The sequence below is a fragment of the Hordeum vulgare genome, chromosome 6H (genome assembly GCF_904849725.1).
Source record: "Hordeum vulgare subsp. vulgare chromosome 6H, MorexV3_pseudomolecules_assembly, whole genome shotgun sequence".
NCBI classification, from domain to species: domain Eukaryota; kingdom Viridiplantae; phylum Streptophyta; class Magnoliopsida; order Poales; family Poaceae; genus Hordeum; species Hordeum vulgare.
The window spans coordinates 457,736,046-457,750,242 of record NC_058523.1 but is presented as its reverse complement, the minus strand read 5'-3'; the positions used below and the strand labels follow the sequence as shown (position 1 = coordinate 457,750,242).

Here is a 14,197-nt window from a genome sequence, read left to right as displayed (position 1 = left end):
CCCCCACTGGTGCAGGGGTTAGCAATTCATTGTATTCTATATTCCACTCGACAACAAGCTCCCAGAGCACTGAGACGTAGGGCTATTACCTCCACCGCAGAGGGGCCTGAACTCATACAACCTCGTCGTAGCTAAGGCTCTGCCCATCCTTTCGTACCCTACATATCTACTGTTAGACTTATACCCACGACAATCACTATCTCATCTGGAAGATCAACTCCCACTTGATTCAACTGATTGTAGGACCTAGAAAATTTGAGCACATGCTCAACGATTGAGATTTTCTCCTTTACTTTGTAGGCAAAGAATCTTGTCGGAGGTCTCATACATCTCAATACGGGCACGATCCTGAAATCCTAATTTCAGCTCTTGGACCATCTCATATGTCCTGTGACATTCAAAACATCTTGGGCGCCTCAATTCTAAGTCGTAAAGCATGACGCACTGAACTATCAGGTAATGATCAAAACGTGTATGCCAGATGTTCGCAACATCCACAGACGATGCTTCGGGTAGCACACCGAGTGGTTCATTAAGGACATAAGGCTTTTGTGCAACAATGAGGACAATCCTGAGTTTACAGACCAAGTCCGCATAATTGCTACCATCATCTTTTCAACTTAGTTTTCTCTAGGAACATATCAAAATAGAGGGGAGCTACATCGCAAGCTAATCATCTACAACATAATTTGCAAAGACATTTTGACTATGTTCATGATAATGAGTTCAATTAAGCATATTACTTAAGAACTCCCACTCAAATTGACATCCCTTTGGTCATTCGAATGGTACATGATCCAAATCCATCAACCCATGTCTGGTCATCACGTGATATGAGGTGGTTTAAATGGTGAACATCTCCATGTTGATCATATCTACTATATGACTCATGTTCGACCTTTCGGTCTCATGTGTTCCGAGGCCATGTCTGTACATGCTAGGCTCCTCAAGTTTAACCCAAGTGTTCCGCATGCGCAAAACTGTCTCGCACCCGTTGTATGTGAACATAGAGTCTATCACACCCGATCATCACATGGTGTCTCGAAATGACAAACTGCCGCAACGGTACACACTCAGGGAGAACACAATTTTATCTTGAAATTTTAGTGAGGGGTCACCTCATAATGCTACCGTCGTCCTAAGCAAAACAAGGTGCATAAAAAGGATTAACATCACCTGTAAATCATAAGTGACATGATATGGCCATGAACTTGTGCTTTTTTATCTCCATCTTCAAAGCACTGGCATGATCTCCATCGTCACCGGCACAACACCATGATCTCCATCATCATGAACTCCATCATTGTGTTGCCATCGGTTGTCGCGTCAACCATGCTTGTACTACTATTGCTACTGTTTAGCGATAAAGTAAGGCATTACATAGTGCTTAATGATTAACACGCAGGTCATACAATAATTAAAGACAACCCTATGGCTCGTGTCGGTTGTTGTAGCATCGACATGCAAGTCGATATTAACTATGACAACATGATCATCTCATATATCGAATATATATATCATCATGCCCTTGGCCATATCATATCACAACAAACCCTGCAAAAACAAGTTAGACGTCCTCTAATTTATTGTTGCATGTTTTACATGCCTGCTAAGGGTATCTAGTAAGAACGCTTCTTACCTAAACAAAAGGTGATATGCAAGTTGCTATTTAACGTTATACAAGGACCGCCTTTTTCGTATCTGATTCAACTAAGGTGGGAGAGACACACACACACCCGCCAGCCATCTTCATGCAAAAAGTTGCATGTCAGTCGATGGAACCGGTCTCTCGTACGAGTAAAGTTGGTCCGGGCCGCTTCATCCCACAATACCATTGAATCAAGAAAAGACTAAGGAGGGAAGCAATTTGAATATCAAGGCCCACAAATTCCTTTGTGTTCTACTCGTGATGTCATCTATGCATAGACCTAGCTCATGATGCCACTGTTGGGGAACATCGCATGGGAAACAAAAATAATACCTACGCTCACCAAGATCTATATATGGAGACTAACATCTACGAGGGGGGGAGTGCATCTACACACCCTTGTAGATCGCTAAGCGGAAGCGTATATAACGCGCTTGATGTAGTCGAACATCTTCGCGATCCAATCATGGTCCGTCTCGCGATCTCATCACGGTTCGTCCCGATCTAGTGCCGGAACCCTGTCGGCACTCCCGATACAATATCGGAAAACTCCGAAACTATTCCGGAACCCAAATACCACTTTGCTATATAAAAATGTTTACCTACATACCATTCCGGAGCTCCTCGTGACATCCGGGACTCAGAACAACCTTCGGTCACCAGCACTATAACTCAACTATCTCTATATCGTCACCCAACCTTAAGTGTGCAGACCCTACGGGTTCGAGAACTATGCAGACATGACAGAGACACTCTCCGGTAAATAACCAATAGCGGTACCTGGATGCCCATATTGGCTCCTACATATTCTACGAAGATCTTTACCGTCGAACCACGATGTCAAGGATTCAATCAATCTCGTATATTGTCCCCTTTGTCCATCGGTATGTTACTTGCCCGAGATTCGATAGTAGTGGTATCTGCATACCTAGTTCAATCTCGTTATCGGAAAGCCTCTTTACTCGTTTACGTAATACAAGATCTCGTGGCTAAGTCTTTAGTCACATTGCTTTCAAGCTTGTTGTGATGTTGTATTACCGAGTGGGACCTGAGATACCTCTTCGTCACACGGAGTGACAAATCCCACTCTCGATTCACGTCAACCCAACAGACACCTTCGGAGATACCTATAAAGCACCTTTATAGTCACCCAGTTACGTTGTGACGTTTGATACATACAAGACATTCCTCCGGTGCCCGGGAGTTGCATGATCTCATGCTCATAGAAATAGATACTTGACATGCAGAAAACCGTAGCAATAAACTAACACGATCATATGCTATGTTCATAGTTTGGGTCTTGTCCATCAAATCATTCTCCTAATGATGTGATCCCGCTATCAAATGACAACTCATGTCTATGGCCAGGAAACCTTGACCATCTTTGATCAACAAGCTAGTCCTTTAGAGGCTCACTAGGGACAATGTGTTGTCTATGTACCCACACATGTATTTGAGTTTCCAATCAATAGAATTCTAGCATGGATAATAAACGATTATCATAACAATGGAAATATAATAATAACTAATTTATTATTGCCTCTAGGGCATATTTCCAACAATAATTTGTGATAGAGGAAGTATGGGCTTGTGCGGCCCCTCCCAAATATCATTTTCAATTTAGTTCTTTAGATTTGCGGTTAGGTCCTTAGTCTCAACTCTTAATTCTCTTAAAGTGTTTCGAGTGACATTGTGTTTTCTCTCTATTGTATGTATGATGAGGACATCAATACCATCGTTACATCCAAAACCCCTACTGCTATACACACTCGGCCAATTACTAGAGCTCGTGCACGCCAATTATATTCCACATACTTTTGTTTCTTGGAAATCCTTCTAATGTTCATGAAGATATGATGTTGCCTAAACTAGATACTTTTGTTTTACTTATGAATGAAGGACCTAGCATGGACAAGAAGGATGCTGATTGGAGCAGGATCAAGCATGAAGAAGAAGGTGCGCACGCGGGTAAGAACAATGGAGTTTGTAGTGGTGATTTTCGCACATTGAAGCCACCATAAGGAGAGCATGAAGGCTTGGACGAAATATACAAGATGTCACTTCATAAATTTTGACCATAGGCTATTATAGGTGTTGAGTCACCTTAGTTTTGGGTCAGGCCCATGTAATTTTGAAATACAACATTATAGTTGTTTTTAGAGTTCGTATGTGTGGGGAAAGTGAGTTAGGGTTGGTTTTGGACCCCTCCTCCAAGGGGTCACGAAATCCCCTCCATTTCCCATTATATACATCCCTTAGGGCGCCTTTTCGACTTGGGTTTTGCTTAGATTAAAAGTACACCACAGTTGCAACTTCACGTCCTTCGTTTGTGTTCCAAGACCACACCAAGACGTCAAAGAACCCCACTTTCATCAATAAAGCTTTCCTCTTATATTCGCAATATCCATATTTCAATTTCTATTTCTTGCTTGTGCTTTGTTTGCGTTTAGGAAACAGATCCTCGTGGTTAGGTTGATCGTGCTCCGGCATGGTCAATAACCTCTCAGAGTTGGTTTAGCGATTCTAAGGCACAACGTCCTCACACATTCGTAGTCGGATCGTCAAAGTATACTCCACCATAAACGATGGTCACATCTCATTGGAAGACAGTGACAACTTCGCCTATATCTACCGAGCCAAGTTTCACTTTGAACTGCACCTAGTTTGATCCTCGGTCTATGCGAGAGAGTGGCATTTTCCTCTAAAAAGGTGGAGGGGCATTGGGTTTGTTTATGTTATTTTCTTTGTATTTCTTCTGTTCAACACATTGCTTCTTTTAGTATCATGTGTTCCTTTTTATGCAGAATGCGTTTTTTAGAGTTGCTCGTCTTAGTGTCTAGTCTTTTAGAGTTTTGAGTTATGCTCATAGGCTTTCATGTGGCCGTTGCATCATCTTAATCGCTGCCATATACCACCACAACATCGGATACATCACCGCTGCCATATACCACCGCCACAATAGATACATCACCGCTGCCATATACCAACACCGCATATATGCCTCCAACTTGAGTCCATATATACCACCACATAGTCGCAATCACGCCAATCCGAGTCCACCTCCATCACAGATTCGCCATGAGTCCGTGTTCCACCATCCCTACATACATCCGCCACTAGTCCGAGTTCCACCAGATTCATATCCGCCACCAATCCTAGTCTGAGTCCAGCATTTGATCCTTTATTGTTGATTTCCTTGCAAATCGAGTCAAGATTTCTGAAAAGTCTCTTTGAAAAAATTAGCCAAGAATTTTTTTGCCAAGTTTTTGTTTGCAACTCAGAATCTCCGATTGAGAAAAATCGGCATCACCAATATGGTAGTTCAACTGCTTAGTGCTTCTTTAGTCCAACCGACATGAGCCACTTCGTTGCCACCAAAATTCCTTAAGAGGATCAATATTATAAACTTGCCTCGGATTCTCCGAATTTTGCTATTGACAGACTTCTTTGACAAATCTTACCACGTTTTAAGACTATGCTCCATGATCCTCTATCTAGGATCCCTTGCCCTCTAAACCTTCTTGTAAATTGATCTCAAAGGGCGGTAAATATCAAAGCTTATCAAGCTTAAACATTCAAATGAGGAGAAAGTTTAAGGGGGTAATATCAAAAGCTTAAGGAGGGGAGAGGAAACATATTAGAATGAAAGAGTTTAAGTGGTTTTGATTTGACTTCTAATCATTCTATGTGCTTTAGACCTTTCTCACCCTACCTACTCACAATATCTACATGCTAAGATTCAGGGGGAGAGGAAGAAGGAGACTCAATACTTAGGGGAGAAAATGATGTTGCTATTCTTTGGAGATATGTCAATCTTAAAAGAATACATATTCTTATACATGTACTCCAAATCTTGGTATTCTTGAAACTCCGTTGCATCTATATGGAAAGAACATTCTTGTGTTGTCTAACCTTGTTTTCTCAAGTATGTTTTGTCTAGTTAAAATGCCAAGTGTTTCAAGGTAATTATATTCATCCTCTTCATGTTCAGAATGATCTCTTGATTATTGCACATATTGTTTGCAAGAGAGACTTACGAACATCAAACTACTTCATTAGCGTCTCTAATTGATGCATATAGCCAAGGTACATATGACTTGGTATGTATTCTCTTCTATGTGTGCTCACGCATTCCAAAAGCAACTATTCTTTAAGGATTGCACACATATAGGGGGGATGTTTAGTCATATAACTTTCAAAGCTATCATATATTATGTTACATATTTCAAGTTGAAGCTTTGATTGTATGTTGTCATCAATTACCAAAAAGGGGGAGACTGGAAGCACAAATGCTCCCTTGGTGGTTTTGATGATTAATGACAATATACATTGTCTCCTAGACTAAAAATGTTATCTAGTATATTTCAGGAGAAAACCAAAGAGTGGATTGACTAGGAACTATGAGAAGGATCCCCAAGATGCAAAGAACACATATTGGCAAAAGCTTAAATATTCTACATTTTGTTTTATGTGAGAAATCACAATTGAGTCCATAGGAAAGCCAATAATATTAAAACGGGATGAGGTACTGATGATGATCTGGTTGCTCAAGTGGTTAGAGATATGCCACCAGAAACGTCAAGCGAACTCTCACAAAAATATTATGTCCAAAACCTAAAATCCCAGATTCAGTGACACCAAAAATTTCGTATCGGTCCCACCGAGTTTACCTTACATATAACCCAAGCCAAACCCTAGCACCTCGGTCCACTCGGATCCTGTTCGGTACAACTGAAAAGCAGTGGCCAACCTTCTGGTACCAAGATATTTGATTTTGAAATTTCTGAGTATTTATATATCGGTCCCACCAAAGTACAGATGTGCTCAAGGTCAGACGAATTGGTCTCATCGAGAAACAAAAAAAGGATATTTTGCACTAGTCGATAGAACTGAGTTTTTACTTCGGTTTCACCGAGTTGGACAATAATGTTGTAACAGTTGGATTTTTGGGATGGCAAAATACCACCCCAACCCCTCGCTTTCGTGGAGAGAGCCCTTAGAACATTTTCACTCTTCCATCATTCATTTTCTGAGAAAGAACCACCTACTCATGTGTTGAGATCAAGATATTCTATTCCAACCATATGAATCTTGATTTCTAGCCTCCTCAAGTTGCTTTCCACCCAATCATCCTCTTCTACCAAGCTAAATTTTGTGAGAGACTAATTGAGTGTTGAGGAGACTATCTTTTGAAGCACAAGAGCAAGGAGTTCGTCATCCATACACCATCTATTACCTTTTGGAGAGTGGTGTCTCCTAGATTGGTTAGGTGTCGCTTGGATGCCTCAAAATCATCTGGAGTCGAACCAAGAAGTTTGTAAGGGAAAGGAGATCGCCTACTTCGTGAAGATCTACCCCGGGTGAGGCTAGTCCTTCGTGGATGGAAGCCATGATGACATAGACATGGTTGCTTCTTCGTGGACCCATCGTGGGTGGAACCTTATGTTGACCTGCACAGTCATTATCCTGTGTGGGTTGAAGTCTCCATCAACGTGGACGTACGACAACACCACATATCGGAACCACACCAAAAATCTTCATGGCTTCATTTCGTTTGATCTTCCTACTCTACCATCCTTTATGTTTCTTGCAAATGCATGATGCTTACTTTCCGCTGCTTGATCTCTAGATATGCATGTGTAGAAACCTTTGGATACAACTTAACTTGTGCAAAATCAACCTAAAAATCAAGCAAACTAAAATTTTCTCATATATCTTGCAAGTGTCTATTCACCACCCCCCCCCCCTCTAGAAGCCACTTTTCGATCCCACAGCGGCTGAGTAAAACATCTCCTCACCTCCACTTCCCCCCCCCCAGCCTCACTCCCACACCGCATCTACGTCGGCGTCGCCCCTCACAGACCCCGTCGGGCACCGCCCACCATCGTGGATGCTTTGTAGACTCCGTCGCGGTCCTTGACCACCCGGATTTGTGCCCCTCTCGCCCTATGATTGGTGCACAATGATAGGTCTACAGTTGCCGCCACCATCACCGGATACGGCGCATCCAACCGCCGACGATTGCGTCTTGTCATGGATTGGCCGGGTACCGGACCACACAACCCCGGTAGCGCCTCCGCGCCACATGCCGATAAAGACTCCGCCTCTAGCCGCTTGGATCTCTCTCATCGGTGGTTTGCCGGTAAAGACACGCCCCACAGTCGCCCGGGCTTGGCACTGGCTCGTCGGCTCATCGTTGTTGGTCAGAATGTGCGTTGACTACCCACGGCACGTGGTGCACTGAGTTTCTACCACGCTGGAATATCCCGGATGGGTGTTGTTCAAGTGCAAAAGAAGATGGGGTATGTGGTTCTTTTGTTTAGGTTGTTCACCGGATTTGGCGCAACTTCGGTAGCTCATTGTTTGCTCAAATTTGTGTGTGGGATGGATGCAAGCTTTGGTATTGGGACGAAGATTACATCGATCTATTGATAGCATGAAATTTAGTGGTTGCTCGTGCACTCATTGCTAGAATGGAGGCTAGAGAGGAGACTAAATGTGAAGCAATGTCGAATTCTTCGGAATCAAAGAAGAAAGAAGTGTGCAAGCTCGAGAAGTCAACAGAGAGAATCAACGATGAAGACATAGATAAGATATTAATCCAACTAATGGGAGCAGTTACAGAAGTTGGATGTGTTTTAAAGTGTCTAATTGTGGTTCTTGTTTTATTTGATTTTGCTCTTGTAACGAAGAGTTGGTTAATTATGTACTCCAATGTATGAAAATATCATTAAATGAAATAAAGAAGCAAAGAAATTTGTTCGATGGCCGAAAATGAAATGCAATTGATTTTTTTACTCCGTTATATACATGGGATCTGTTAGGTCCTGCAGAAACTTAATGGAGTAAAAAATACTCCACGAAAGGCTTATTCCGTCGCATCCTTCGCTATTTTTAGGGTATCAGGTAGAAATGGCCAAGTAGTAGGAGGTGGTGGTGCGGGCCGGGGATAACGGGCAATAAGAGCGGCAGCCCGACCAGATCTGACCTTGCGACGGCATGGGCCATGTTCGGCTAGCGTTGCGGCAGCTGCCTCGTCCGGGGCCGTCTTGGCTCATCGAGGTGGCGGAGGTTCGACGCTCTCCTCATGCTTCAGTTGGCGGCGCGTCCGACAAGTGGTGCACGATGGCTCAACGTGATCGTCTTTGGCTAGCCACGGGGCCTAGGGCGCCCCAGGGAGATGGCATGGGTGTGGCTTGGGATGGTGACGGTGGCCCAGGCCAGTTGGAGAAATGGCGCGGTTGCTACGGCTTTGGTCGACGGCCTTCTCCGATGGCGCGCCTCTCTCATCGGGAGAGTGAAATCTAGCTTGTGGTTAAGCTTTGGACAACGCTTTCACATCCCCCATGCATGGACGTCATCAATGCCGATTAGGACGACGTGCATATTTGCTCGTTCATTTAGACAAGTTGTTGGACGACAGTTTTTAGGGCCTCGTAGTGTAAAATGCATATACATGTCCATTAAGACATGCTTTTAGAGATGCTCTTATAATGTACTCCGTTCCGAAATAAAGCCCCGTTTAGAATCACAATAGATTATAATAATCTGGATTATGAGGATAGATTATATAATCTGATTTATAAAAATAATCTAGGTGGACATGTTTGAAGACCAGATTATATAAACTGTAATTCAGGTTTTATATTATACAATGACATGTCTGCCCTATGGTTTTTAAAGGCAAAAGTAATAATCTAGGTGGGCATGTTTGAGTTGCCCTCTGGTTTTTAAAGGCAAAAGTAATAATCTAGGTGAGCATGTTTGAAGGACGATGACAGTGGCAATAGGTAATTATCTCCAAGTTTTCAAGAGTAATGGATCATTAGTAATTCATAATCTGATTTTAGCTGGGATAGAGTAGATTATGAGTTTTTAATAATCTGACCATCTAGTTTTTATAAATGCACTATAATCTGTCATGTTTGAAGATATAATAGATTATAAAAACCGGATTATATAATCTGAGTGGTTCCAAATAGGGCCTGAGTTACTTAAAAATAACTTAACTTTATTATAAAATTAATACAAAGTTTAAATGTTTACTAATTCTGTAAACTACTCCCTCCCACCAGAAATACTTATAAAAAATAATAAAATAAATGTATCTAAAACTAAAATACATCAACAAGTCAGCGACAGAGCTGTAGCTCAAATGGCTCTCAGGTGCCCCGCAGATTCTTAAATTTTAAGGAGCCGGTGGCTCTGCTCAGGTGCCCCGCACATTCTTAAATTTTAAGGAGCTGGTGGATTAACGAACAAGTCCTAAGTTTCGTGAATGGGTATTTGGATGGATTATAGTTACTCGGATTCAACCATGACTACCCCCAATAGACTGCTTCTGGCAGCTCAGCTTCTGGCAGACATCAACCAAGCAGATATACAAACAATAAACTCCAAATATACGGTAATATAAATAGCACAGACCAACAATTTTTCCAACAATAGAAGGTCAAAGCGGCAAAATCCATTATTTCAGAAAAATGGGCAGACCCAAGGCTAAATTCTAAATGGCTGTTGAAGGACACAAGAAAGATAAATGCAGCATCCATGGCCAAATTCTTTTTCAAAAGTATAAAGGAACAGTAGTGGTTAAGTTGTTAAGTTATGATTACTGAATTCAATGGACCCGGTATAGTTGTACGATGAAATATTCAGGCTGCTATCAACTGCCCTAAGCAATGAAGACGGCAAAGCAAATGCAACGACCAACAATTTATCAGAATCGCTCAAAACATGACTGACAAGATTCAACATATGATATTCTAGCTGCAATAATAACATTGATTCCCCAAGGTACTCATTAAAGCGGTAAAAAAATAGTCTCACAATGGAAGCACTAAAGCATGACAAAAGTTTCTTCTTCAGCAAGAGTAGAACAAGTGAAGATAACACATCCATTCTCTCAACTGTATCAGGAAGCATCTAGATAGAAAAAACTACTTCAGCAGCCTCACATAACAACCTCCCCAAAGCCAAGCCTGCATATGATGAAACATAAAGATGTTACAATGGATTCATATGCAGTTTAATTACAAAAAGGTAAATTCTTAGCAATGAATACAATGTGATCGGATAAAGGAATAAAATGGGCTAGCATAAGCATACAATCATCATAACGATAAAAATTCACAATCTTCCGCTTACAATCATCTATAGCTACTTTGTATCAGATTTAGGACTATCAGCTATTGCACCGTATAAACAGATAATCTCAACACATTCTACCTAGCTTCAATTGTTACAATTCAAGTCCATATGACATGCTATAAGTCACGCCATCCCTAACATTTTGGCAGACCACAACAGCATTTTTGGTACCAGCAAAGCAAAAAAAAATACTGGCAAACAAGAACGGCGCATACCTTCTTAAGCGGGGATCTCAACCTCGCCGTCGTCGATCTCCGTCTGAAGATCCTTGGGGTCCTTGCCGTCGACGGTGCAGCCGACGCTGACGCAGGTGCCGAGGATCTCCTTGACGGTGCCGGCCATCTCCTTGGCCATGGAGCGCACCTTCATGATCTTGGCGATCTCGATGACGTCGTCGAGGCTGATGTTGCCGTTGTGCTTGATGTTCTTGACCTTCTTGCGGTCCCTCTCGGGCTCCTTGAGCGCCTTGATGACGAGGGCAGCGGCGGAGGGGACGACGGACACCTTGGCCTGGCGATTCTGGACGGTGAGCTTGACGGTGACGCGGAGGCCCTTCCAGTCCTTGGCGGTCTCCTTGGCGATGTCTTCTCCGATCTTCTTGGGGGAGAGACCGAGCGGACCGATCTTGGGGGCCAGGGACGAGGCGGCGCCGACCTCCCCGCCGGTGACGCGGACGTACACCTCCACAATCTGGGACGGGTCGAGCTTGGGAGGCATGGCTGCGAGCTTGGGCTGGGGAGGATGGGCTGTTTGTGTGGCGGCGGCTGGGGTTGGAGATGCTAGGGTTTGAGCCGCGCGCTTGTGTTGGGATTATATACTGTCACGGGCGGAGGGGGGCTTAGGGTTTGGTGGTTTATTCTGTGGTGTATATTGGGCCGTGACAGAATCCGGCCATTTGGGAGATCAAATGGGCTGCCCCGCACCAGTTGGGTTGAAGTAGTGGATGCTTTTAATAACATTTTAAAAAAATACGAAATTAGTGATAGGGGTACACCTTACAAGATCACTCTCACCTTTTGTGATGTGACGATGACACACTGCATGTGGCTAACCTGTCACTAACTAAGAGTTTTGCTCTTTTTCATAGATTCATCCTATCAAAATGTTTTATCTCTTGCATCTTGCGTCCAAATCATGAATGGCTACTGAAATAAAAAGTAGAAAAAAGAAAATATCAAAAACCAAAAAAAATGACCAAAAGTAACGAAAATCGAAAACCAAATATGAAGCACAGTTGTGCAAAGGGAAGCACAACTATGCCTTTCCAAAAAAAAATGAAAGCGTGATTTTGTGTTTCCCTTTTCAACAAGCATAGCTCTTGGAAGCACAACTGTATTTTCCCCTTTTCGGTAAGCACATTCGTGTTTCTCGTAGAAGCACAGTGCCTCTCACGAAAGCACAAACTATACTTTCCTCTTTTTTTAAAGTATAACTTTTGCTTCTCGCGGAAGCACATGTTGTGTTTCTCAAGAAAAAGCAGTGCTTCACAAAAAAAACGTCTAAAATCTAGGGAAAACAAGCAAAGACGGAAAAACCAAATGAACCATGAAAACGGGTGCAGAAAAATAACAAAATATGGGTCAAGCGCACAACGTGGTTGCGAATGTGCGCACCACTTGGTGCGCTCCCGACCAACAAAATGATCCATGCTGCAGGCCTCCAAGTGGTAAACCTTAATAGATTGCTCCCAAAATAGTATAGCGAACTGCGAAGACCACCTCATTAGCGTCTTCGGCTCGAGCTTAGCGGGCCATGGCCCAATCCCTTCGGTCCCTCGCTCACTCAATTCAGTTCGACCGTGAGGTAGATCACCAACTTAGACACATTCATAAGATTTTCTAAGAAAACACTCATATGCAACTATTTTTTGTAAAAAATCAATTACTACCAAAAAATGGTTTTTAAGATTTGAACAGGATGATGAAAACAAAAAGTGCTCGCGAGTTTGTCAAAACTTTCCAAAATCGAAAAGTATTCATGAATATGAAAGAAGTTCACGAATTTAGAAAAAAGTTCTCGAATATGATAAAGGATATTGAATTTAGAAAGTGTTCATGAATATGAACACAACTTTGACAAAAGTATTATCAAATTCAAAAACATTATCAAAATAAAAATATTATTCATGAATATGTGATAAATTCGCAAATTCTAACAAGTTCAGTGTCCGAAAAATATTCACGGATATGAATGCAAGTTTGACAAATTGTTCTCAAATTCGAAATAGTTCATGAATATTGGAAAAGTTCATAAATTTGAAAATTGTTCATGAATTCAAAAATGATTGTGAATCCAAAAAATATTCATGAATATGAAAAAAGTTCATGAAATCAAAATATGATTATGAATTAAGAAAACATGAATTTGAAATACTTTTTAAAAAATCAATTTTAAAAATGTTCATGAATTTGAAAAAAGGGTCATGGAATTTAAACAAAAAGGGGAAATTAAAATAAAAAAAGAAAAAACAGAGATCGTTGACTCACGTGTCATATTTTGAGGATACTTCAAGCCAAAACTCCTTGGCCAGAACTCTCCTTCTGATTATTAAAATGAAGCGTTCACATGAATATTGCAGACAAAATCTTAGGACTACAAACTTTTCAAACCCATGAGGAACTCTTACTGTTTTCATGGCAACTTCAATTATACAATTTTAAGCCATCATGGCAACTTTTATTAATTTTCGAACATAGTTACAATGAAGGCTAGAGGATCTCCCGTCCACACACAAGTCTAGGATCCTTACACATGAGCAGCTAACAAATGAGCTACAATATTTCTCTCCCTCAGATAGAGTTACATGAGATGAAGAATTCCTGCTAAGAACACACACTCTCTGCTTGTATATAACAGATATAAGCAGTTCAAACACAGAACAATCTATCTCAAAAAAAAAAAAAGACAGAGAACAAAGAGGGGAAAGGATCAGGACCAAAACTCAAGAGCAAGAATTTGCTTGCATACAAAACAAAGATACTGACGCAAGAGCACTGGCCAAACTAACAGCGACTTGACTGATATTATAGTGTACGAACCAGGATGCGAAGACACTAACACTATGATTGTTGCTCCATGATAAGCAAGTCAATATACTAGTAGTAGTCAGACTAAAAGTTTTTAGTCAGGTCCTGTTTGGAAGGTGACTACTACTAGTCAGCATTAAATGTCTCTATATTAAATTATTCTCATTTATCTCCCTTCCATTGGTGTGCCAGCATGGGAGGATGAGCCATTAATTGAAGAAGAGACTTTAGTCACTTTTAGTTGGGGGTGGGGTGACTAGGGACTAAACTAGTTTTAGTCACCCATTAGTCAGGGGTGTTTGGAGGTTTACTGACTAAAGGTGACTACTACTAGTCTCTAGTCTCTAGTGATCCAAACACCCTCTTAGTAGGA

General features: G+C 41.7%; 1 protein-coding gene across 1 annotated transcript; it reads right to left on the bottom strand.

Annotated features, from left to right (window-relative positions):
* Positions 1 to 10,411: 10,411 nt before the first annotated feature.
* LOC123401220 (60S ribosomal protein L12-3) lies at positions 10,412 to 11,601 on the bottom strand. Its single transcript, XM_045094959.1, has 2 exons — positions 11,014 to 11,601; positions 10,412 to 10,629 (listed from the first exon to the last, which is right to left on the bottom strand). Exon 1 carries the CDS (start codon positions 11,513 to 11,515, stop codon positions 11,018 to 11,020), a length of 498 nt encoding a protein of 165 aa, XP_044950894.1. The 5' UTR covers positions 11,516 to 11,601; the 3' UTR covers positions 10,412 to 10,629; positions 11,014 to 11,017.
* Between the last annotated feature and the right edge of the window lie 2,596 nt (positions 11,602 to 14,197).